General features: G+C 34.6%; 1 protein-coding gene across 1 annotated transcript in view; it reads left to right on the top strand.

Annotated features, from left to right (window-relative positions):
• Window positions 1-23,586, top strand: part of LOC111043758 (furin-like protease 2) — a 42,665-nt gene extending 19,079 nt beyond the window's left edge. Inside the window, exons 7-13 of the mRNA XM_039435411.1 lie at window positions 791-947; window positions 2,045-2,316; window positions 3,858-4,134; window positions 5,568-5,784; window positions 10,883-11,132; window positions 15,479-15,681; window positions 18,254-23,586. Of these exons, the coding sequence (XP_039291345.1) occupies window positions 791-947; window positions 2,045-2,316; window positions 3,858-4,134; window positions 5,568-5,784; window positions 10,883-11,132; window positions 15,479-15,681; window positions 18,254-18,409 (1,532 nt within the window). The 3' untranslated portion in view covers window positions 18,410-23,586. The remainder of the gene's footprint in view (window positions 1-790; window positions 948-2,044; window positions 2,317-3,857; window positions 4,135-5,567; window positions 5,785-10,882; window positions 11,133-15,478; window positions 15,682-18,253) is intronic.
• Window positions 23,587-25,273: the final 1,687 nt, after the last annotated feature.

Below are 25,273 nucleotides of genomic sequence, written 5' to 3'. Positions count from 1 at the left end.
TAGTGTGGTCCACGTTATAATGGCAGTGTTTGATTAGCATTGGTACTGCCATCCTTGTCTATCATTCAACAAAGCGGATAGCGCTGTCTCTTTCTCGCTTTGCTCTGATTCCAGATCGTCTTTTAACAATAGAATTTATAATTAAATATTTCATTTTAATTAGGCCTATGAAAATGCATTATTATATTATTGAAAAATATTATTTCTTGCTTAATAAAACATAGTTGATTATTTATAATGAGAATGAACCGTTAGTATTACATCAATAATCCTGTATCAGCTACTGTCTATAGAAGGCATTGACAAGAAAGAGGATCGGCAACGTTTTTATCCTATCTTTCTCCACTGCCATTATAAAGTTGACCTCACTAAGTCACTAGATTCTAGTCTCTATTTTATCGAGCCATATTGATTGATTATTCAGTATTTCATATCACAACAGCTTTCAAATTAAATAGATTATAATGTTAACTTGACTATCGATGTTTAAATATATCAATATTTCGTATCATTAATCGATCTTTTAAAGTATCGATATTTCGTATCGATAGTCGATCTTCCATCGGTTATCGATATAATTATATGACCGAAAGCCCTAATTCACACTTACGCCATTTAGGTTGAGAAGAGACTCGACTCTAGTCGAGAGCATGTGTTTTCAAGTGGTTACACTCAGACCAGTCGATTCTAGTCTTCGCGACGTCACCATTTGAAAACACATGCTCCCGACTAGAGTCGAGTTAATGTGAGTTGAGCCTTACACCGCAATAATTGATGTGTTGCATTGCAGACACAGAGCAAGGCACATGTATGCCGTGTGAGGCGAACTGTGCCAGCTGCCTGGAAAGACCAGACCACTGCACCACATGCGACCATCACCTCGTGCTCCACGAGAACAGGTGCTATGCCGCCTGTCCCACCTACACCTACGAGACTGACGACTACAGGTAAGCGAGAGTGGCCAGTTCCTACTGTTGGCTATTTATACATTGATACATGCAATATCATTCTCAACTATGAATTATTGGGAAAGGAACAACAGGCTTAAAGCCCAATACTGTTCCTTTCCCAAATTTAGATTGATTAGGACTAATATAGTGTAACTAGAGAACTATATCTGGTCATGGCCTGCTTCTATTCTCGCTTATCATTCAACTTGACCACCAACACAAACTCAATAACTAACCACAAAAACATACAGAACATGTATCGAAGGGTGAAGTGAGGTTATAACGCGTGTTACCATAAACAACAAAGCATTGGCTACTGGCCTAGTCTACTTGTTTCTGCGTGGGGCACTGTCATCATGGCTGGTGGCACTTACAGCGTTTTCCATGAAAAGTTGCTTGTCACTTATCAAGGTCTATAAAAACCAGGTCAAGACACCGGTGTTCCTTATGGAGCGGCCATTTTGTGCGGTTTCTATGGCGGCACATTTGAAAATCCAATCCAATTAAATTTGCTTGTAACAAAATCATGCATTATGCATTTTAAAAACAATATTCTGGTTCAGATATTCAGGTTTTCGATTTTTTAATAATGAAATTTCAATGATAAATGGTTCAATAATTTGTTATTATTAAAAATTATTTTTCTTATTCTTGTAACATGTTATGATTCATAAGGCATTGGGACATGAGGCTAACCTCAAAAACAGTTGAAAGTTCCAAACCAATTGAATCTAAAAATCAACAATTCAGTTCCTAGTTGAAATCTAAATACTATTATTCTGTCGGAAGAATTTATTTTACTATTCAAAGCCAAGCAATGTCCCTTGGAAAATATCACAAATAACACATCAAGTTGTTTACTCTATAATGATAACAGCTGATAAATTTGATAATAATTGGTGAACTAGAACCCCACAAAATGGCGATTTTGCAATACATCACGGGATCGTGTTTCATATTATGTGGTACTGTTCTTGCGACTGTTATTGCTACCTTGCGACTCTTCTTATATAGTCTCTGAAAAAGGTTCATTGAATGTGTGCTCCCTTGAATGGCGTTCTAACCAAGTTGCACTGTATTATTTTGCTGTTTAGATGTATGGCTTGCCACAACACGTGCGAGACGTGTAGTGGCGACGGAGTGACGCAGTGTGTGACGTGTCGTAGTGGCCTCATGTACCTGGACGGCACGTGTCATGCAGTGTGTCCCGACGGCTACTATGCCGACAAGAAGCGTCGCGAGTGCGTGACGTGTCCGCGTGGCTGCGCCACGTGCAACGCGGCCGCGTGTCGCACGTGTCACGCCGGATACACACTCGACAACAAGTCGCGCTGTGTCAAACTGGGATCGGCTCGATGTCCGCCATGTAAGTATTACATTACTTGCAAATTAAAGTACTTTTAATTATAATTTAGTACTAAGTACCCTATTTCAAAACTTTTTAAAGTGAATAAAAGTGTTTTAAACGAGCGTTAGCGAGTTCTAACTTTTGACTTACTGAAGGCCATAGTCGTTGTCCGTCTGTTTCTATGTTCTACAATAACTTCAGAAAAATTGATCAGCTTCATATTTTGAACACGTATTCTTCGAACCTTTTTACTGGTCAAGTTCGTTGGACAACAAAATTGACTCACTCCTTCGTCCTTTTTCAGGATATAAAAATAACATTGAAAGTGCATAAGAAAAAATTCGTTGAGATTGATAATTTAGTCAGCTCATTGCATGCAATTACAACAGTTATTCTATTCATTCATTCTTAACATCAGCTGAGGCTTACATCAACAAACTCGAGGTACCTAGAATACATTCTAGGTACATTGAACATACTGATACGGGTTGAGTTTTCAATGTGCAGTTTTCGCCATTTATTTTCTCTTGGAACTCTGTATCGAAATCATGTATCACAAGACCACCTTCTGAAAAAAAATGAATTTGGATATATGAATAATGAGGGACAAAGATGAAGCGGCAGAGTAATTTTTCATTTCAAATAGGATCCCCAATGAAACCTACTGTCAAATTATTATTGTAAAAGAAATATTTAGCTGTTTCATAATTTACACCAACTCTATAATTAAAAGTTGCAGGTTTCAAAGATAATAATACAGCAGTTCTTGAGCGAATTCTCCAACCCAGGGGGTCCCTAGTTTTGAACTCTTTAAAGTGAATAAAAGTTTTAAAAAAAGGGACTTGGATCTTCCATTTCCAGATAATAAGAGTAGCCCTAATCAAAAAGTCAGTAGCCTATCACATTATTTGTTGATTCATCCATACACTGCGGGCTAAGAATCCAATCCTCTCACACTAATTATTGTAACATACATAAATAAAGAAATCCAATGTAATCTAACCACGTACCATTGAATTAAGGCTGTGCAACAGGGTAAAAAAACTTTTTACTGGTGATATTTTTCAAAGTTTTTCGATTTATATACTATCAAGCTATTTAAATGAAAAAGTTTTCTCATGAAAAATCTTTTCCGATAATTTTCTTTTGAGATATCATTTAATCACTCGAAATTCATACAAAATATTCACAAAAACAAATACTCATTATAACGTTGACCTCACTATACATCTACATCTACTATTCAAATTTTCCTTTGCCGGTGGTGTATTTTTGTAAATGCCGGTGTTCCTTTGCCATATTGTAATTGAGAATACTTATTCTATTAATTTGTACGTAATTACTTTTATGACAAATGAATTAATTTGAACATTACAGTTGTGTTGCATGTGATGTGGTACTTTCCCATAATGAAAACGCAAATATTATTATTATATTTTATAATATTAATCATAACAAATTTTACAAATTATTATGATATAATAATAAAAGTGATTGACAATTTCAATTTGTGTTTTCAAAATGAATTTGAATTGATGTCTGTGCTGTTTGATTGACAGCGGAGTACCTGACGTCAGATGGTGACACGTGCGAGACGTGCCACGTGTCGTGCGACACGTGTGACGGGCCCGACACGTGTGTGACGTGTGCCAGTCCGCTGCTGCTGGAGAACGCGACGTGTGTTCGCGAATGTTCGCGTGGCTTCTACGCCGAACAGGCGCAGTGTGTTCGCTGCATGCACGCGTGCACCGAGTGTGCGTCGCGCGTCAACTGTACCGCGTGTGCGCCCAGCCTGCACCTGCAGAGCGGCCAGTGTCGTGCCGCCTGCGCCCAAGGGTCAGTCAAACCTATTTTTTATTGCCCGATAATTCAAAGGTAGACCGGGGTGACTTTGTCCCAATTTTAGGGTGTTAAAATTGTAAATAGCTTGCAATAAATACTCAACTTGATACAAATCTTTTGCAATATCTTTTGCAATATTTTTTAATGTATTCTGCAATGTATGAAGAGTATTCTTCATTATAGAAAGTTATATTTCTCTTCACTTTAACAAAGATATTTTTGAAAATAAGAGACAATGTCAACCAGTGGGTGGGGTGACTTTGTCTCACTTATATATGGAAAAAAGTTCATTTTAAAGAGTTAGACAAAGTGAAATTAATTGTTGATCTTTAAAATTAATAATGACATTAAAAACAAATGAGATCCACTTTGAAAAATCACAAATTATTTATTGAAAAAATTTTAGTTCCTGCTGTCTAAAGATCTTTTGTAGCCTCGAGGCATATTAGCTCCAGCTGCAGAATCAGCAAAAAAAATGAATATTGAGAACGTATTAATTTCAAGAAAGGTGAATATTTTGTTTTATCAAGTAGAATACATTATATTTATCATATATTTTGAATTGTATTTGCATAATATAATGATTTTTCTTATTGATAAAAAGGCCCGGTTGCACAAAAGGCGGTTAAATTTTAATCGTGGACAATTTCACGAGATGGTTTTTTTTTAAACCGGCACAAAGTCACCCCAAGTTTAACCTTATAGTGACCTTGTATTTAACTAGTAAAGTAAATTCGTATGGCTTTTGTTGGTGGGGAGTCTCTTGTGGGAAGGTCCCACCGCCTGAATATTTAATTTGAGCCGTCAATGGGCCTTACGACTGTCATACTTCAGCCGGGTCCGACAGTTTAACGTGCCCATCCGATAACACGGGAGTGATCTGGTTAAAAAACTTTTGGTTGTGAGAGGGTTTGAACCTGGGATCTCTATGCTGCTACGCAAGCACTCTCTCCACTAGACCACGGATCACCACTAGTAACACAACAGAACCCCAACCAGTTCAACTATGGTTATTATGGATATACTAATTGAAATATAATAAAAAGCCAAAAATAAAAATGTACTCACCGATATCAAGTCTTTTAGGAATAGATTTTCTAATGCGAAGTTGAAGCAAGTAGTTCGGTTTTATGTCGATAATTCAATCAATATTTCGAGATTAGACAAGATATCAATTTGAATTAGAATTTATTACTCATTGCATGTACAACAATAAAACTGTTTGACAATCGTCGCAGATTACAAAACAAAAAGTCATTCATGTCATAAAAACAATCAGCCAGCCAGTTCTTTAATTTTTTCTTGAGTCACACTCCATTGTCAATATCCTTAAGATGGTGGGGCAGGGAGTTGATCATTTTTGGCTCATATGGAGAGGATTTTTCTCGTAGAACGATGTCCTATGTTGCAATTTCCTATGTTGGCAGGTACTACAGCGACGTGGGCACGTGTAGCAAGTGCTACCTGTCGTGTCGCACGTGCAGCGGGCCGCGACGTGACCAATGTGTCACGTGTCCCCAGGGCTGGCAGTTGGCGGCCGGCGAGTGTCACCCCGAGTGTCCGCAGGGCTTCTTCATGTCCCAATATGGCTGCCAGAAGTGCCACCACTACTGTCACACATGCAAGGGAGAGGGACCACTTCAGGTATGCTATGTCACACTCACTTTAACGGGAATCCACTAATTCTACCCCGCGGTCAGAATGCTTTCGCCACTCGCATATTAAACGTTATAAAGTTAACGCCAGTTACGTCATCAAGAATGACGTCATATAGCTCTCTCTAGCAGCCGACATTACGTTCCTCGATTGAAGGAGCGAAGTTAAAATTCACACCAGTATCCTAAAGATGCTTGAAGCAAAACACTACTTTGCTATGACAACATATTAGCCTAGTTAATGAGATACAGATTTCTATCCTATAATTCCATTCCAATTGATAATGTAAGATTGGGCTAGGACCAATGTGACTGTGATTCATTAATAGTTATTTGTGCAACTAGTGCGCAAAGTGACAGTTTGCTGCACAGAAAGAAACGTTTACGCACGAGCCATAGGCGAGTGCGGAATGAAGGTTTCTTGAGTGCAGCAAACTAACTTTGCGCACATATTTCACATTAAATTTTTCCTACAGTTACCATTGAATATGAAAAGTGATTAATTATAGGTAAAATTCCCTGAAATCCATCAAATGTGTTTCTGTGTAATTTTGTTATTAATAAAACCTTAATTTGTTTAAAATAAAATAATAATTTAATTATAATGATTAGTAATTCAATTGAAAATTTATTTCAATTAATAATTGAAATAAACCAATTAATTTGCAAATGTAAATAATTTTCAATTTCTAAATAATTTATCAACCAATCAATTTTTAAATAAAAAAATATATAGTTTGAAATAATGAATGATAAATAAAATTCAAAATGTATAATAGAATATACATTAAATATATATTAAATTGGTTTATTAATTATACAATCATTAATTTTCATTTCAATATTTAATATTTTTATGAATTATATTATTCCAAATAATAAGAATATAAGTGAATTTATTTATTATTAATTCATCAATTAGTAATTAGAACAATTTTCATTTCTAATTCTAATAATTTATTTTAAATATTTAGTTTGTCAAAATAACATGAATAATTGTTATTGAAGTTGAAAATTATTAGCAAAAGTTCTCAGTTTTATAATTATACTAAAATCAGCAAAGAATAGGACAGATAGAACAAATTCGCATTCAAAGTTCACAGTCAACAACTAAGGTTGAGTTGAGTTGGTTGAGTTCAAAGCCACTAATCGGTGAGTGAACGATGAGATCGGTGAGTGAACGTGGCTCTGAACGATGTACTGTTTTGTCGTTGAATAATGCATAGACTCACATGCAGCGCTAGATTATTTGGAATTGAAATCGGCCATTAAGGGGAAAGCCTGGAAGATTATTACATACTAGAGATCTTGAAGATTTTTGTGATCTATAATATTACAAAAAATATATATATTGTATAATATCTCGCGCTAAAATACCTCAATGGAACCTTTAATTTCAAGTAAGAGCTAGCATTGGGAAGGCATAGGTATTGTGCGTTTATACCTCTTCAAGGTCTTTGGTCTAACTGATACAGCTGTAGTGGCTTCTAGTTAGTTTGTTTTCTGTCTCAAAATTATTTCAATGTCAAATTTCCAAATAATTTATATCATTATTATTGATAATTTTGCTATTTTTGGCTATAATTTTCCCTTTATCTTCAAATTATTAAAATTATTATTGTTTAAGTGTTTGTTTTGAGTGAAAATTTGTGACTGTGAAGGAAAAACAACATAACCTAGATTATCTATTATTTGTATTGTATTCTAAATTGGAAGAGAGACCGTTTTGGGCTTAAGCCTGTTGAACCTTACCATTAAGTATCATTTTTAAATTGAATAAATAAATAAATAAGAAAAAAAAACGTCATATCCGGTTCGTTCACTGATCAGTTAATCGTACTTTTCCACCGATGGAAAAGAACGTAAATAGAGTAGCATACATAAACATACGTAAACATACATGGCTGAATATGAGGTTGTTTACAAATGATGGACTCCATTATTATGTATTTGGGAGCACAGAAATGCATGATTACATAAATTCAATAACATTTAAAATATTTTACAAAGCATTTAAAACTACTCCAATCACCTGATGGTTTTCCATTTTAATTGATTACAATGAAATAGGTTAAGTTCTAGTTTTGTTTACAAAATATGATCAACAAGGGAAACATCTGTCAGTCATGACTCATGAGCAACCGCTCAGCCACAGAATACACACAAAATGAAAGGTATCAATCTAACCAAGATTTGAGTGCACCAAGACCACGACACATGACTGCATCATCTTGTTAGAAATTAAAACTACTGCTGTATTACAATGCTACACTTTCTTTCAAGATGGGGGATTATGGCGTCAAAATACTAGCCGACTTTCCAATCTGTGGTTCATCTGTGATCAGGTTTTTTACTGAACGTAAAAAAAACCCGATGGAATTGATCAGTGGCTTTGAACTCAATGTTGATAGCTGATTGGGATGGCTGCAAAATGGCTGAACTGACAAGCGCGCGACCTAGTGGAGAGAATTGTACCTAAATTCGTTTCATCCAGCTAAAAACAGGATTCAGATATTTAGACTTATGGTTAACTAATAGTTAACTATTTTGTGTTGTCATGCTGAAATCTGGAGTAAACAAAGTAATACTTTGCGCACTAGAGCACAAAAGTGATTCTTTGCGGCCTGCAATCAGTGCAGAAATGGTCACTTTTCAAGGTATCTGTAGGAAAAAAATATTTTTAGCAAATAGCAAATAGTCAATCAATAGCTTGAATGAATAATCGCTGTCAAATTGGTTCTAACTAGCAAATACATCGGCTCAATCATTCATTCTAATGCTTTGACTTATCATTCTTGAATTTGTTCTAGTTACAGAGATAAAGAGGGTGAAAGATATAGAGTTTCAAATTTAGGAACACTTCTACTATGAATATCTTTGTTGAATCTTTGTGTTCTATAGATCCTGTGGCTCAATCTATAATTTATTCCATTCATAATTCAAAAAGTTCCGTGACAAACCATTTATTAAGTTATAGTTTCTAATGCTTTTATTTGCAATAATACGATTGACGATTACATTAATTAAAAGAGTTATCGGAGAAAAAATCCATTCCAAAAATGTGTGGCCTGCAAGATCTTCGCCACCAGATTACTATTTATGGGGTGAGGCAAAACAGCAGTATATCATACGGTTATCACTTCGACAAAGTGAGAGCGGAAAAATAATAACAAGCAGTGATGACGTCACGACGTACATCGTGTACGTGTGTGTAACCAACCCCCAAATGGGGGTAGAATTAAGAGATCCGTAAATTCTAAAGGGCGAGTCATGGGACTTTATTAAACAACAAACTTCAGAATTCTATTAAACTTGTAAAATTTTATTAAATGAATTAAACTGATTTAAATTTGGTCAATAACAAAAATTAATCTATATCGGTTCATTGCACATTCTAAAAATTCAAGATGACTGCATGTAAGATTTTGCTAACTGCTTATTTGGATTCTAACTGTTCACGAAGGTAGCGTGGACTTTACTCATTTCTCAATTACAAATTTATGATACTAGGGACTCGGTCATTCAAGGGTTTTTAGCATGAGCTAGAAAATATAATGGCACTAACAATCGATCAATTTATAATTCATTACTATTTAGAAATTTTCACTACACTGATTACTCCCGAATAACTTACTAATTTAAACAAACATTGACATATTCACTTCAAATAATTAATAAACTACTTCAACTTGACTTGCGGCGAAAAATAATACATATTAACAAACTTAAACAGCAAACAAATTCAACGCACACGTTAATTTTGAGCCCTCGAGGCCCGAGGCTACCTCTGGATTTTAAATGTGAATTCGGCCGCGGCTTGATTGGAACTGAACTATTCCACGCAAATTATGTTCCACTTCCACCAACGAGACAACGGTCCACGTGGAGACGAGCATAATTCCGTGGGAAAGGAAAATAATGCAAGTTTGAAATATTCCCAAATACACGTGTATTTTCCATCGTTAACGGAAATACAGTTCCGTGAGAATACCTCAACCCTTCATAAAATTGGAGTCTTCCCGGAAACAAGTTAGCAAAATCTTAATGTGAAAAAATGGTTTTTTAACAGGAAAATAAATTGCTCACGATAAAAATTTACATACAAAATTCAGCTACAAGATCACTAAAGTCTCATTGTTGAAGTCCTAATTCTACACTTTTCGAATGAACCCATACTAAATTTATCCCTATGAAAACACAAACCCATAATTCATCTATTTATTTCAATATTATCACCATCTCATGTGTATAGGAGCCATGTATCACTTCCATTCGACTGTGGGGCGGCATTGGTGTGTGTCCCACTTTAACATCATATTCGAATAGTGCTTCTTCTTATGATTCTTTTCTTTTTGCATTTCTCCTTCTTCTTCTTTTTTTTCTTCTTCTGTCTTCTTTTCCTACTTAATATTTTATTACAGATACTTATTTTGTTTTTGTGTTATTTTGTCTCTCGTTTCCGATGATTCCAAATCAAATCAAATTTATTGCCAAATTCATATAAATAATTCACAAAACATGGAAAACAAAATTCAGTTTCATACATTAGAAATTTACTAACAAAAATACAAAAGCTTTTATTGAAACTAAATAATAATAAAATATATAATATTGGCGTTGCAAGCAAAACAAAGCTTGTGTGCTAGCAACGAGCATTCAGTAAGCACTCCAATTTGAGAAAACTAGAAAAAAGTAACTGTAGAAACAAAAAAAAATTTAGCAAACACTTCAAACAAAAAATTAGCATACACTTTCAAAAAAGAGAAAGAAAAAACATGATAGTGGAGTAGTTCATAGTATAAACATAAACGTAAACAAAATATAATTCGTTAAACAAATATTCATTTTGATATAATTATCAAGAGTTTGAAATTAGTGCAGGATATCATTATATAAATTGGGTTCAGTTTTGAGAGACAATTTTCAATAGTAAAGAGGGAAATAATTAATTTGAATCAGTGCAGGATAACATTATATAAATTGAATTCAGTTTGATAGGCAACTTTGATAGACGTTTGATGATTCTATGACCTATTCTATGCTTTTTTGTGTCTGGTTTCGACTGTAGTTGTGTTGTGTTGTTTCAGTGTACATCGTGTCCACCGCGCTTCATGTTGGACGGCGGTTTGTGCATGGAATGTCTTGGGTCACAGTACTATGACTCACCGACCCAGCTGTGCAAGGCGTGTGACCCAACCTGCAAGACCTGCTCAGGTCCTGGGCCACAGGCCTGTGTCACGTGTGCCGCGCCGCTGCATCCACTCAACAACCAGTGTGTGCCATGCTGCCGTGACCCACATCTGTCACACGACTGTTGTCACTGTGATCCATCAACTGGTGCGTGCCTCAAAACTTACTCAAATAATTATTAAACGAAGATTCCAATTAAATGCTGTAAAGAGCATCAATTACAGCATTTAATTGGGATTTTATTTTAATAATCCTATACTATTAACAGTATGGGATTAGCGAGCAAGTATATTTAAGTATACTAAAACGAGCACACATGCACTTTGAACGAGCAATTTCTGGTTATATGTTTGTATGTCACCGGATCTCGAAAACGGCTCTAACGATTATAACGAAATTGAAACATAGTAGATTTTTAATTCTTCAATGTTGTTTTCCATCACGAACTGCTTATTATTAAATCACTTTTTGCTATTAGAAAAAACGACTAGCAGTCAGATATTTTCCAATAAATGAATTAATAACTCACTGTGACAACGAGATCTTTCGATTGTAAAATATCTGACTGCTAGTCGTTTTTTCTAATAGCAAAAAGTGATTTAATAATAAGCAGTTCGTGATGGAAAACAACATTGAAGAATTAAAAATCTACTATGTTTCAATTTCGTTATAATCGTTAGAGATAGTTTATCTATATAAACACTAAAATAATGAACCTTATTCTGGACCACTTCCTCATAGACTCTAAGATTAGTAGAAAAATTAAACTAGAAATAAAAAATTGGACCTACAGTAACTTTTTCTTCCATATCGACTCATGAGGCTCGAGATTTCTGCTCAAACTACTGATTGCAAGGCCATTTCTTTTTGATCAAGTAACGCCTCACGGGAATTTACTTTGACCTCGTAAACATGATCTTTCATCCATCCCCATATGCAGAAGTCCAATGGCGTATGATCTGGTGACCTTGGTGGCCAGTGTATAGGACCACCACGACCGATCCATTTATTTGGGAACTGATGATTTAGATAGGTGGAAACATCATTTGAAAAATGTGGCGGTGCGCCATCATGCTGGAAGTACATCTTGCGTCGCGTTGCAAGAGGAACATCTTCCAGCAATGTCGGTAATTCTTCTTGAAGAAACTGTAAGTACGCCTGACCTGTTAAGCGCTCTAGAAAAATAAACGGTCCAATTAGCTTATCATCAATAACACCACACCATACATTAATGTTAAAACGGTATTGAAAGTTACGTTCAATTGTTGCATGAGGGTTCTCTTCTGCCCATGAATGTTGGTTTCGTAAATTGTTGATACCATCACGAGTGAACTGTGACTCATCGGTAAATAAAATGTACTTGAAGAGTTGACGATGATTGACTAACCAATTGCAGTACTCCAAGCGATGTTCATTGTCTCCTGGTTGTAAATGCTGTACTTTTTGTTTATGGTAGGGATAAAGGTTGTTCTTATTAAGTGTTCTCCAAACTTTACTTTGCGAAACCCTAAACCGCTTTGAAATACGTCTTGTACTAATACCTGGACTACGTTCAACAGCAGCAATAATGTTTTCTTCTACATTAACATCATGTTGGCGAGGGCGGTCAGACTGGATCTTTACGCTTGGAAGTGATCCTGTTTCCCGTAACGTACGAAATGTAGAAATAATGGTTCTAGCATTTGGAATTCTACGATAAGGGTAACGTTGTCTGTATTCTTCCACAGCGATTGTAGCATTGCCTTCACATACACCGTAAATAAACACCATATCGGCGTATTCTTCAGTTGAAAATAAGTATGGCATTACTACTCCAACAATTTAATAATTACTATGGACAAAACAATGCTAACACGGACTAAAATTCAATACGACGAACAGAACAATACACACGTGGACTAAAACTCAGTTGTTACCTCTCAAGGAATTAAAATTCTACATTTCAAATCACATCATTGTTGATCAGCTGTTATTGTAGTGCCAACTTATGAAAAACAAATTATCCGCTCAACATGTGTATTTTTTTTATTATTTATGTTTGTTGTTTATGTTTATTTCTTTATTTTAAAACTGTGTTTTAATATTATTTTATTTTGAAATTTTAGTAAAAAAATTAAGGTGTTAAATTTAAGTAAAAATCATTAACTTTTTACAGATCTTTAATAAGAAATCAACAGAGTTATTGTCGGCCAAATGAAAAACGTGTGTTGTTCTGTTTTCAATAAAACTTCCTTTAATCGATTATCTGTTCACTTTCTGTATACTTTAATCATACCGTTTTGTTTAGAATTAAATTTTCTACAAGTTTTGTTCTGAAATTTGATCAGTTTATTGGTAAAATAACAAAGCGATTGCTGGCCAAATGTAAAAATTGTGTTTTTTTACTCAATGTTTTTGCATTTTACACTGGATTACTCAAAAACTACTCATCTTACAGTTCTGGGACCTGTTCTAATCAATTTTTCAGGTACAAAACCATAAGAAACAATGGCATTTGCTCCTAAATTTAACTTCCCAGAATTTCAGAGAGTCTTCATTTACTCAGCGGAACTGAAATCCAGGCGAAATCTTTAACCCTGTATAACTCGCTAACGAAACATTTCCGGACCTATGTTTATATAAGTTTTTTTCATTATTTTTACATATAGAATGAGCTCTCAAAGTTACCGCATATCCTCGTGAATCACCCTGTATATCTCAAAATAAATAAATACATATTTCTCAAGTCTCTAATTTATTGTGATTCATTCAAAGTATTACGTCAACCTTCGAAATTTTCAAATCATTATTCCTGGACCGAAAATCAAGTGACGAAGTAGTGTGTGATTTCAAAACCTTAACCTTTGGACAGCATTAACATTTGTCAACATTTTTGGAGAGAAATAGTACAGGCTCTATCAATAAATAGAATTCTAAATAAGAACAATTTAGAAATGGTATATCAGGCTCTAGTCAAATATCAATTCTGCAGTATGGCATAGCTGTTTGGGGGGGGGGGGGTTGTTTCAACTGTCATATTGAGGAATTATTTCTAGCGCAAAAACTGATCATTAATATTATTCTAAACAAACCTAGATTGTAATCTACCGAGGTGGTTGTGTTACTAGGTAATGACAATACGCCAATTATATATATAAAACCCGTAATTGAATACTTGATGAAATATAAATCCACTTTAAATTCAATTGTCAATAATTATCATTCAAGATCTACTGCAAATCGATATGTCACTTATCACACCAATATGGAATGTTTAAGGAAATATTTTATCTATATAAGCACTAAAATGATAAACCTTATTCCGGACCACTTCCTCATAGACTCTAAGATTAGTAGAAAAACTAAACTAGAAATAAAAAATTGGACCTACAGTAACTTTTTCTTCCATATCGACTTATGAGGCTCGAGATTTCTGCTTAAACTACTGATTGCAAGGCCATTTCTTTTTGATACATTTGGAGTCGCTCACAAATTTTGCTCATATTTTTTCCTACCTTCTTCTCCAATTCTTTCCTTTTCTGTTCCTCTTCACCCTTCATTCCTTGCTTTTATACCCTCTACCTGCCTATTACATGGCAAACCATAGTTGCCTAGGTATTTTTCCTCATTTCTCTCTTTTCAGCACACCCCACCATGAAGCCTGTTTTTGTATTTTATTAGAATTTAACAGATAACCTGTGCTCCGCAAGGGTTCATTTTTAAAATTGACAAACTAAAAACTTGACGCAATGAAATCTTGCCTATAACCATGCTCGGTTAATTGAGAATCTATATGCGAAATTTCAAGTTAATCAGTCCAGTAGTTCAGACGTGATGATGTGTCAAACATAATTTTCATATCCCGTTAGTGTATAAGCCAGTTCTTTCCAAAACATAATTTTCCTATCCCGTAAGTGTATAAGCCAATTCTTCTCAATATTGTGGAAGTAATGGGAATGAACATTTCAAAGTTCAAAAAAGTATCAAACATATGTTAATAAGCGTTTGAAATTAAGGTATTGAACAACTATTGTATATTAACTAATATTGCATGTTATTAAATTTGAGCTCTATTTAAACAATGCTTTTCACTATCCAATATTTTTTTCTTTTACTACGATAATTAGTTCTTATTCATTTTTAGCGCTATTTACGGTATTCGATTGGTAGAAATAGCCCAGATCAATGTATTGTAAAGAAATTCATTTGTATTTAAAATATTATATTTAGAATTTTAGAATGAATGCATCCCGACTCTATAGTGGGATGCTCCAGGATAGTTTAAGGAAATTAATGCAAGTATGTCAAGGACTTTTTTCCATATTGTAATAGTTATTTTTCATGTTTAATAAATTAATACCTCTGACATGGGTTACATGACAGAGAAAAAATAAAATAAATATTATAGTATAGATTTCAATTTTTGATTATGATGTTTCGTATTTTGATTTCTTTTATGTATATTGTGTTGAATTGAATAAAATTATTGATTGATTGAAACCTACTGTTTACAGGTGGCTGCCAGAATTCGGTGACAGCTGGGAAACGGCGCATCAGTGTCGAGCAAGCGGAAAGGGAACGCATCGATGAACTGCAGGCGGCCAGTCTTTCCTCCTCCTCCACACCGCTCACCCTGCTGCTCACCACTGGCAACGTGATTGTCGCCCTCTGCATATGTTCACTGCTCATTATGGCCGTCGTTGTTGGCAGGCTACAGGTCAGTACTGGTTTACACCAAAGTGCTCAACAAAAGTTACATAAAGTTTTTAACTAAATGTTGTTCACAATTAATAGTTTCCTACGAAAATTAAATGTATATATACAGGGTGTTTATGAACTCCCTACATAATTATACTCTAGGGCATTGTTCCTGGATAAAAAACACATCTTAATATCATATTTAAATTGTCCGGAAGTCTTCAGTTACTAGTATAGGAACTAGACAAAGCTAGAAAAAAATTACTAGTAGTTCTGTGAACAGTAGACCTCGCGCTCAGTGAGTTACATTGACCTGTTGTTATGCTTTCTCTAAAATTAATAAATAATTTATCAATTAAAAATGTCTAGAAAGAATCCTAAATAAACATAGAGTTTTCTGTCGTATCGTACGGTGACGTGTCGTCCCGGAATGTGAGTGTGAGCGCTGTTATCAGGTCTGGCTGCAACTGTGTACAACGTTGATGGAAAGATACAATTTTCAAGATGTTCGATGTTTTTGAACGGGTAGTATTATAGTCAACTGTCTACTAACGTTAATGGAAAGATACATTTTCAAGATGTTCGATGTTTTTGAACGGGTAGTATTATAGTCCACTAGACAGCTGATTTATGATGAATAATTCTATAGTATGATTTTTACGGTAATATTGGCGTATGAATGAGTCTCCCTTTTCCTTTTATATTATCCTTGAAATGCAAAATTTTCAAAAACCTTGTATATACGTCGACGCGCAATTTAAAAAGGAACATACCTGTCAAATTTCATGAAATTCCATTACCGCGTTTTGCCGTAAATGCGCAACATAAAAACATTTAAACATTAAGAGAAATGCCAAAACGTCGACTTCAATCTTAGACCTCACTTCGCTCGGTCAATTATAATTTTTCAAATTCATAAAGCAAAATGGCGGCCATTTAAAATTTTGTTTCTTAAATAACTCAGAAACCGTTGGTTTTACAAAAACTTTACAAGAATAACATTTTTTAGTAACTTTAATTGGTATCGATTGGTAACAAGGGTAGTGAGGCCCACGTTATAATGGCAGTTGTGTTGCTATCCTTGTCTATCATTCGACCAAGCAGATATCGCTATTCTTTACTACCTCCGCAACGTTGCCAGATCATTTTTCAATATTGTAGGTAATAATTTATTAACAAAGTACAGAGTGAGCATAAATTATTGAACAAATTCCATAGGTTAATAAAAAAGTAACAAATAGTAGTGGCGCGCCCATTTTTGTGGCAAACATTGGTGTAGCTTCTATAATTTGTGATGAACTTCATAGAAACACAGTTGGCTAAATGGTGTGGTTTGACAGAGCATCAGGAGAAAGTTATGTGCGTTCTGTGGTTTCACGAGAGCAAATCGGTTATTACCGTTCAGAGACGTTTTGGTTTAGTTTAGAGTATGGCCGTGTAAGCAAGTAAGTTATGTAATATTGATCAACTAAAACGAAGAATTAAAGCCGCAATTCAGGACATCACTCCAGATCGAAAATGTATGGCGTGAAATTGAATATCGTCTACGTATTTTATGTGCAACAGGAGGTGATAACGTAGAAATTTGTCGAACTTGTCATTTGTTATAAATAAAACTACCTACCTACTTTTAAATAGTCCAGTCACTATATACATTGGTGCATGCCATTTATATTGTAGTTCTGATTTTTTAATATATTATTTAGGTACATAAGAGAAGTCCAGAACCAATTTCTTCATGCAAAATTTCCTTGTGCTAGATACAGGGTGGCCCAAAAACCTCGTATTTTCAGCTCATTTTCCAGTTTCAGCAATTTCTGCCAAATCTCGTAATCGGACCGAAACATTTCCACTTGCCTTTTCTCTAGATTATAAAATTCTGAATAAAATGAGATCATTCGGAACTCTCTATCTCCAATGAGTAGCCTACTGAGTTATGATTTTTCAAAAATGAGAGAAATTTGAAGAAAAATCAATTTTGATGAATTTTAGTTTTTGATCAACAATATATTCCGATTGTTACCATTTAGATGTATAATTCAAAATCCCTCTGGGTGTATTTTTGTGCTCTACAATTTGAGATCAGGCAACAGAGCAAAGCGAGAAAGAGATAGCGCTATCAGCTTTGTTGTTTGATATACAAGGATAGCAATACCATTGCTAATCAAAAACTGCCATTATAAAGGTGCGTACAGACTTTCGCTCTGCTCCGCAACCGAACGTCACTCCAGCAGAGCGATTGATGATCGACCGGGGAGCAACAATGGTTCGACCAGGGAACGCGAGAAGATCTAACATCTTCCGTAACGTTCATGATGGGTGCGTGGGCGGCGCGACTGTAGTTCGATGGAGGAACGAGGGCGGTACGAGGGAGGAGCGTGCTCGGTGCGTGTTGGAAGAGCGTATATGTGTACGCAGCTTAACATGGACTCACTATAGACCAACCCAGCCTTATGTGTTGATGCACTTGACAATATTATCTTAACTGATTCCCATGTATATTGCCTGTAGAAAAATAAATTGTATTCAATTTAGATTTTCGTTCAATAATGATAATTATTATTAAATTATTATATTTATTATATTTACAGATGAAATCAGAAACTCCAGGCGGTGGCTACTCGAAGATTCCTCTGCGGAGACAAAACTGTGTCGAGGAAAATGCATTGATTGACGAACAGACAAAGCTGTGTGAGAGAGAAGGTGAATCCGATGAAGATAATGACGTCATCTTTGTTCAGACATAACCTCTAAATGTCTCAACAATTACCCAGACATAACCTCCAAATGTCACAACAAAAACACAAATATTATAAATATTAGGTTAGGTTTGTAAGAACAAATTTAGAAGCCTTTTTAAAAAAAGCTATTTTTGTCAACTTTTCAATGCCACAATAACCATTAAAATAGGATTTCCCTTGATTTCGTGTTGGGTTGCTAAGTACAAAAGTGGAACACCATTTAGATCAAAGTGGAAAACCTATTTATAGAGTTGATAAATTTGATAGGAAAGAATAGGTTAGCCTTTTCTGAAAAAGCTATTTTTGTCAACTTATTTCCAATGTAACATTAACCATAAAAATATGATTCTCCTCGATTTCATGTTGGGGTTTTAAGAGCAAAAATAGAAAACCTCCAAGAACAAAGTGGAAACCTTCTTATCACGTTGAAATTGATAAGAAATAATAGGATAGCCTTTCTAAAAAAGCTATTTTTGTCAAATTTTAATGTCACAATCACCAGAAAAATATTATTATCCTTGGTATTGATTTGGGTTTGTAAGAACAAAGTAGAAACCCTTTTTATCAAGTTGTAATTGTTAGGAAATAATAAAAGAATCCATGAATTTCCAATTAGTTTATTCTTTTTTGAGTAAAAGAAACAATACCTCTATGTTTTGTTCTGCTCCCAAATTTAATAGTCTAAAAACTGGTCCGAATGATATACTATATAGTCCTATCTATATAAGATGTACTACTTTAAGTCATATTTTAAACTATAAACTATTATTTTTTCAAGTTTTCAAATTTTTAACACATGTGTCGATCAAAAGTGAAGATAGATTGTGAATGGAGATATTGTGATTTGAAATCCAAATTCAATTCAATTCTCCATCAGTCCATGCCCAGCTTGTGCTGGATAGATTTCGTCAGTGGAAAATCTAGTATCGTAAACATAGCGTAATAATTATTTATCTATTCATAGACATGAATAAATGAATATTACGCTATGTTTGAACTTCAAGTTCATAAACTTTGTCCATATATTTCCGTTTTTTTGCCGCATCTACTTATGTTGGCCCAATAAAGGCCAATGTCGACCAGCGCCGCCAATGTGTGGATGGGTGGTTTGCCAACGCTGGCTACCATTGGTCACATTGCAGGCTGGGCCAGCTTACTGAGCCGGGCACATGTGTACTAGACATTGTCACCTCTAATACAAGGCCTTGGTCTACGATATTGCAATGTCGCAGTGTAGGCCTAGAATCCAATACATGATTGATGAAAAAGATTAAAAAAATACCAGCTGATCTTTTTCACCAATCATGTATTAGATTCTAGGCCTACACTTCGACGTTGCAATATCGTAGGCCAAGGCCTTTTATTAGAGGTGGCTATGGTACTAGGCATCAGTATAGATTGTCCTAGGTGGACATTTCTGTAATATGGTTATGATAATATTCATTCAATTTCATTAGAATTTATTTTAGCCTATTTTATTGGAACAATTTTCCCTAGCGTGCTGAATTCATAATATATTTATCCAGAATAGGTTATACTTTATCAGGCCTACAGCGAAAATTTCATTTTCTCTGATTCAATTTGTAAGCCTGCCGTCAGGAAATTCTGAACGTGTGGATGTGAAAATCATGAGGGATCAGGTTGGAGTTTGAGCTCCATTGGAGTTCGTTCCTCGCCCCCGTCTCAGGAAGTACTGAATCCCCCAGTTGCTGGCGCTGGTTCTCATGGTGAAGGGAAAAATGCCAACCAGGGGGGACCATAGCACACGTGATGACTGTGTGATTCCGTCCCTGGAATTTGCCTGGCTTATGGGTGTACTGGGAGGTTCTAGGCTTGACCGAGTTGCCTGAAATCTTCGTCTCTGGGAGTAGCTGGGCACAGTGAAGGCTGTCCGGGGTTAGACAATGAGAGACCAGACTAAGGGAATCAGGGTACCCCCGTTTCTGGAAGTAGCAGGCATCTGAAATTCCCTTACACCAGAGTCGGGTAGCGCCTCCGTCTCTGGAAGTAGCATCATAGCATTACGAAAAAACCCTCTCACTGGTGCTTTTTTCCGAAACGCTCGCGTCCCCTTTTGGGCGCCTGTGTGGTGGACGTGCAAGCGCCCACCCTGGAGAGGTATACAATTGGGAATCACGAGTATTTTTCCTGGCCGGTAGACGAGGTAGAGGATACGTCCTGGCCCTGGCCAGGCCCATATACCACCGGAACTGCACAGCGGTGGTTCCACTGCAATGCAGGCTGAACTACTCTATGATACTCGCCTACCGACCTGGCAGTGCCGATTGGTAGTAGCTCGCGTGTCACACCTCACGGGATATGCGAACGGCAGGTGTGACGTTAACTCGTGTGGTGTCGCGGCCAAAATCATGTCATTCACAAGTTCAGATTCTCCTTGAGGCTTGGATTCTGCGTCAAATGTGAAGCCATACTGTAATCTCCAAAATAATTATCTCTTACTTTTATCTTTATTATCTTACTTTTATCTTTTTATTATTATCTCTTATCTTTACAATTTACTTGCATATTGTTATTGTATTCCAAAATAATTTTAACGACATATTGCCAATGATCTTTCTAATTGTACCGGGTGATGTTTTAGTCCTGTTACCCAGTTTTTAATTAATTTGCAAAACGGAAAATCAGTAGTAAGGTAGTAAAAATGTATAGTTGTTGAGTTATATACAAAATAAATATAATATTTTATCACTCATTTCTTAGTTAATGAAGATTATTAAAGAATATTCTCATAATGTCCACCTACTTAAGTTACAAATGCTTTGACTTTTTTCACCATACTATTCATGTTCTATGTAAAAATACAAATACATTGTCAAAATGTAAAAAGACAAATACATTGTCTTCATAAGACGACCGGGATCTTCACAAAATGATACACAGCTTAAGGATAATCAACTCGCACTGCCGTGTGTTTACCGATTGAGTAGGGCTATCAACTTTGTGCGACAAAACAAAACTCTCCTTTATTAGAAACTAGCATGTAACCCGTGCTTTGCTCTGGGGAAAATTTGGTGTGGTAAAATGCAATCTCCTCGTGTCCAGGAAACATAAAAAATATATAAATTATTTATTATTTTGTTTAAAATTTCGTGGATAATCTTTATAAGATTTGAACATTTCCAGCAAAGTAAAAATTCAACCTTTGATACATGAACCGCGCTCGCTACCAACTAAGCTAAGGAGTCACTTGGAGTAAAGCCCTGTTTGGTTGGGTTTTTATAGTTACGGTACATAAACTAATCACAAATTGGATAAATTAGTTTTTATTATTAAATTACAATTAATTGATTAATGGCAATAAAAATAAATAATATAATAATATAAATAATATAAATGGCCTATGACCATCCTCGGTAAATTCAGAATCTTTATGCAAGTTAATCAGCTCAGTAGGTCAACACAAACGACTAAAAATCACTCTGTATTTCAAATTTATCCTACTGACATTCTTAATGGAATTTCTTTTCATATACAAAAATCATTTTACTGTTGATAGATTAAATGGGAATGAATGTATGTTAGTAAGCGGAGTTTATTTTTTCGTTTTTATCTTCTATGTAAATAATAGATTATGTAAATCAATTATAAATAACTTGGAATTCGATCAAATGTATATTATGTCATTTAACAGGGAGCAAATAGCTAATAACATATGGAACTCTTTGTTAATAAATTAGGTATTGAGGGCTACAGTACTCTGAGTTCTTGACTGATGAACATTGATTTGTTAAAGATGCGTTTTATATATGATTGTGTTTACTATATCGATAATGTAGTTTCGCAATTCAACTTGTTTGCAATTTTTCAGAAAATTTCAAATTTTTCAATCCTTAGTGGAACTGTATTGCAAATTAATACATTCATTTATTGATTCACAATCAATTGAAATGACAACACCACATAGACTGTAATATAGTTTATAGTAGATAAATCTACAGCTTTGCCAGACTGGTTACAAAGCTCGGTAGTGCTATGTTAAGTACTAAGGATGGTGGTCAATAAAAACCTATTTATTAATTGGGACATCAAATAATACCCTGTTTTAAGATTCACACTGCAAATTCAGAACCAGATCTTACAAGCTGTTTGGTTAAGATTTTAAAAAAGTCATACATTTTTCATAGGAAAACTGACAATTTTGATAATGTAAAAAGTCTTTCAACTTATAATCCCAATTAAATGCCACGAGAACCAATCAGAAAAGCGTTATTTTCAAAAAAACCTTATCTAATTGCTTCTTGTGGAATTGAATCATAATTAAAATTTAACAGGCTCTTTGGCAACCGGGTTATATCTTTTCAAATCAAACAAGTTGAATTACTTCTGAATGTATAGTATGTTAATATAACTTGTTAAAATGGCTAATTACTGTAGTTTTAAACTATATAGATTTATATTGTTACAAAATTTGGATACGACAGTGATCTTTTTTTGAAATTCACTAACACATGGAAGAAACAAAGTGTAAATTCAAATGAATTCAATGCTACCTAAACACGTGTGATTGTACAGAAAACCTAGGTCGATTTTTCATCAATATTTGTAGATATAAAAGTTTTTTTACGGGTTGATTTATTAGTGGGTGAAATGCTTCTTGAATATTCATATTCAAGTGTAATGTTTCTGACTGTTCTAGTTGAAATTATGATGATAAATCTAAAAATTAACAAATTTCCACTTAATTTTCCATGTTTTAGCCTACTGGTTATCAACGTATTTTTATCTATAGTGAGTTCCTCGTTATAATGGCAGTATCTGATTAACATTGGTGTTGTTATCATTGTCTATCACTCGACAAAGCAGATAACGCTATCCTTTTCTAGAATTTTTGACTACTTTTTGGTATTATTCCATTGTGCATACACTTCATGTTCTCTATATTCTTGTGATACAAAAAAAGTCATGACATTTTTCCAGTATCAATCAATCTGTGGAAGATTATATCGTTTTTAGATTATCTAGAGATTTTAAATAATTACCTAATGTATGTGTGTATTATAGTTGGCCAATTTGATTGGGTTTTTACACTTTTCACAAATTTCTTTCTCTTATCAAGAGGATCACATTGAATACATGATTAACCTAATGTAAATATTTATCAATAAATGAATTGATTTACAACAAATATAATCACTATTTTCATGCTATGGAAGATTTTAATGGAATTTTGCCCAATATTGAAATTTGTATCTGTCGTAATTTCTGTCAATAAGCTGTACTTTGATCAAATTATTGTTGTCTGAAAGATTTATTGTAATATGTAAATAGTTGTAGCCCATTACATATTTTCTTATTGGTATTAAATGTTGAAAATTTTGAACAAATATAATGTCTAATATAAAATAATTTGTTTTATTAAATCCAATATAACTAGTAGTTCTGTGAACAGTAGACCTCACGCAGTATTCTCATCCACAAGTACCTGATTGAAACTATAGACCTTATGGGAATACAGCAATAGACTGGCTTCTCCACACATCTATTTAATCACTTGTCAGCTGATTTATGATGAATAATTCTATAGTATGATTTTTACTCTAATATTGGCGTATGAAGGAGGCTCCTTTTCCTTTTATATTATCCTTGAAATGGCCTCCAAAAAACCTTGTATATACGTCGACGCGCAATTAAAAAAAGGAATATACCTGTCAAATTTCATGAAAATCTATTACCGCGTTCGCTGTAAATGCGCAACATATAAACATTCAAACATTAAGAGAAATGCCAAACCGTCGACTTGAATCTTAGACCTCACTTCGCTCGGTCAATAAATCAAAATTTAATGTAAATGAAGCGTTTTAAATTTACCGTTGTAATTGATGACTCAAATTACAAGTTTCTGTCCTCCACTAACATATCAGAGAAATAACTCATCTTCATGGATTTCATGATAATTGTAAATCTCCCAGATTTGGTTGATATTCGGGCTATGGATAGAGGTTGACCTAACAAGTGTTGTGCAAAAATATGAGACGTTTTCCTACAATACAGGGTGAGTTATTGACTCAAGAATAGGAGTGAATTTGGCCAATATGATGAAATATTATTGTTCCTATCGTCAAGTACTATATTATCATTCCTCAGAGTTTGAGCGTTTTCAATTTTTGCAAAAATCCATGATGTTTATTCATGGATTTCATGAAAAATGATAACCTCTCAGATTTGGTGATATTCGGGCATGGACCCAGGTTTGGTGATCTAATTAGACCAACAATTGTAGATATCTATATATTGTTAACAAGTGTCATCCTATAATATGAGACGTTTTCCTACAATACAGGGTGAGTTGTTCACTCAAACATAGAATCTTCCCTCCACTCTCAGATCACAGAAATCACTCATCTTCAAATGCTTACAACTCATGAATAGCAGTGAATTTCGCCAATGAGATGACATATTATTGTTCCTCTCGTCAAGTATATTTCATCAGGTATACCGGTATCTATCCTCTATGAAAGGCAGTAGCAAGACAGAGAATCTTCAACGATGTTCACCTATCTTTCTCTACTGCCATTATAACGTGGACATCACTATAAGTAATTATGGTCGAAGTTTATTACATTCCACAATCACAATATCAAATTAATGATTGGGACAGAATCAACAGGATAAACCCAAAACTGTTTCTCTGATTTGATAAAAATAGTCCACTTGAGGTTATGAAAACTATTTTTGGCATACTTACTTAATTGCAGCTGTTTTTTATGAATTAAATCAAGTTAGTAAACAGCTGTTTGCAGAGCAAGAAAACATGTGATTTCCATTACAGCATACTATACTGTAAAGAGATCATAATAATTATGATCATAATTATAACATATTATGATGTTCTCTTTACAGTCGAGTATG

Source organism: Nilaparvata lugens, chromosome 9, assembly GCF_014356525.2.
Source record: "Nilaparvata lugens isolate BPH chromosome 9, ASM1435652v1, whole genome shotgun sequence".
NCBI lineage: Eukaryota > Metazoa > Arthropoda > Insecta > Hemiptera > Delphacidae > Nilaparvata > Nilaparvata lugens.
This window is presented reverse-complemented; position numbering and strand designations above follow the sequence as displayed.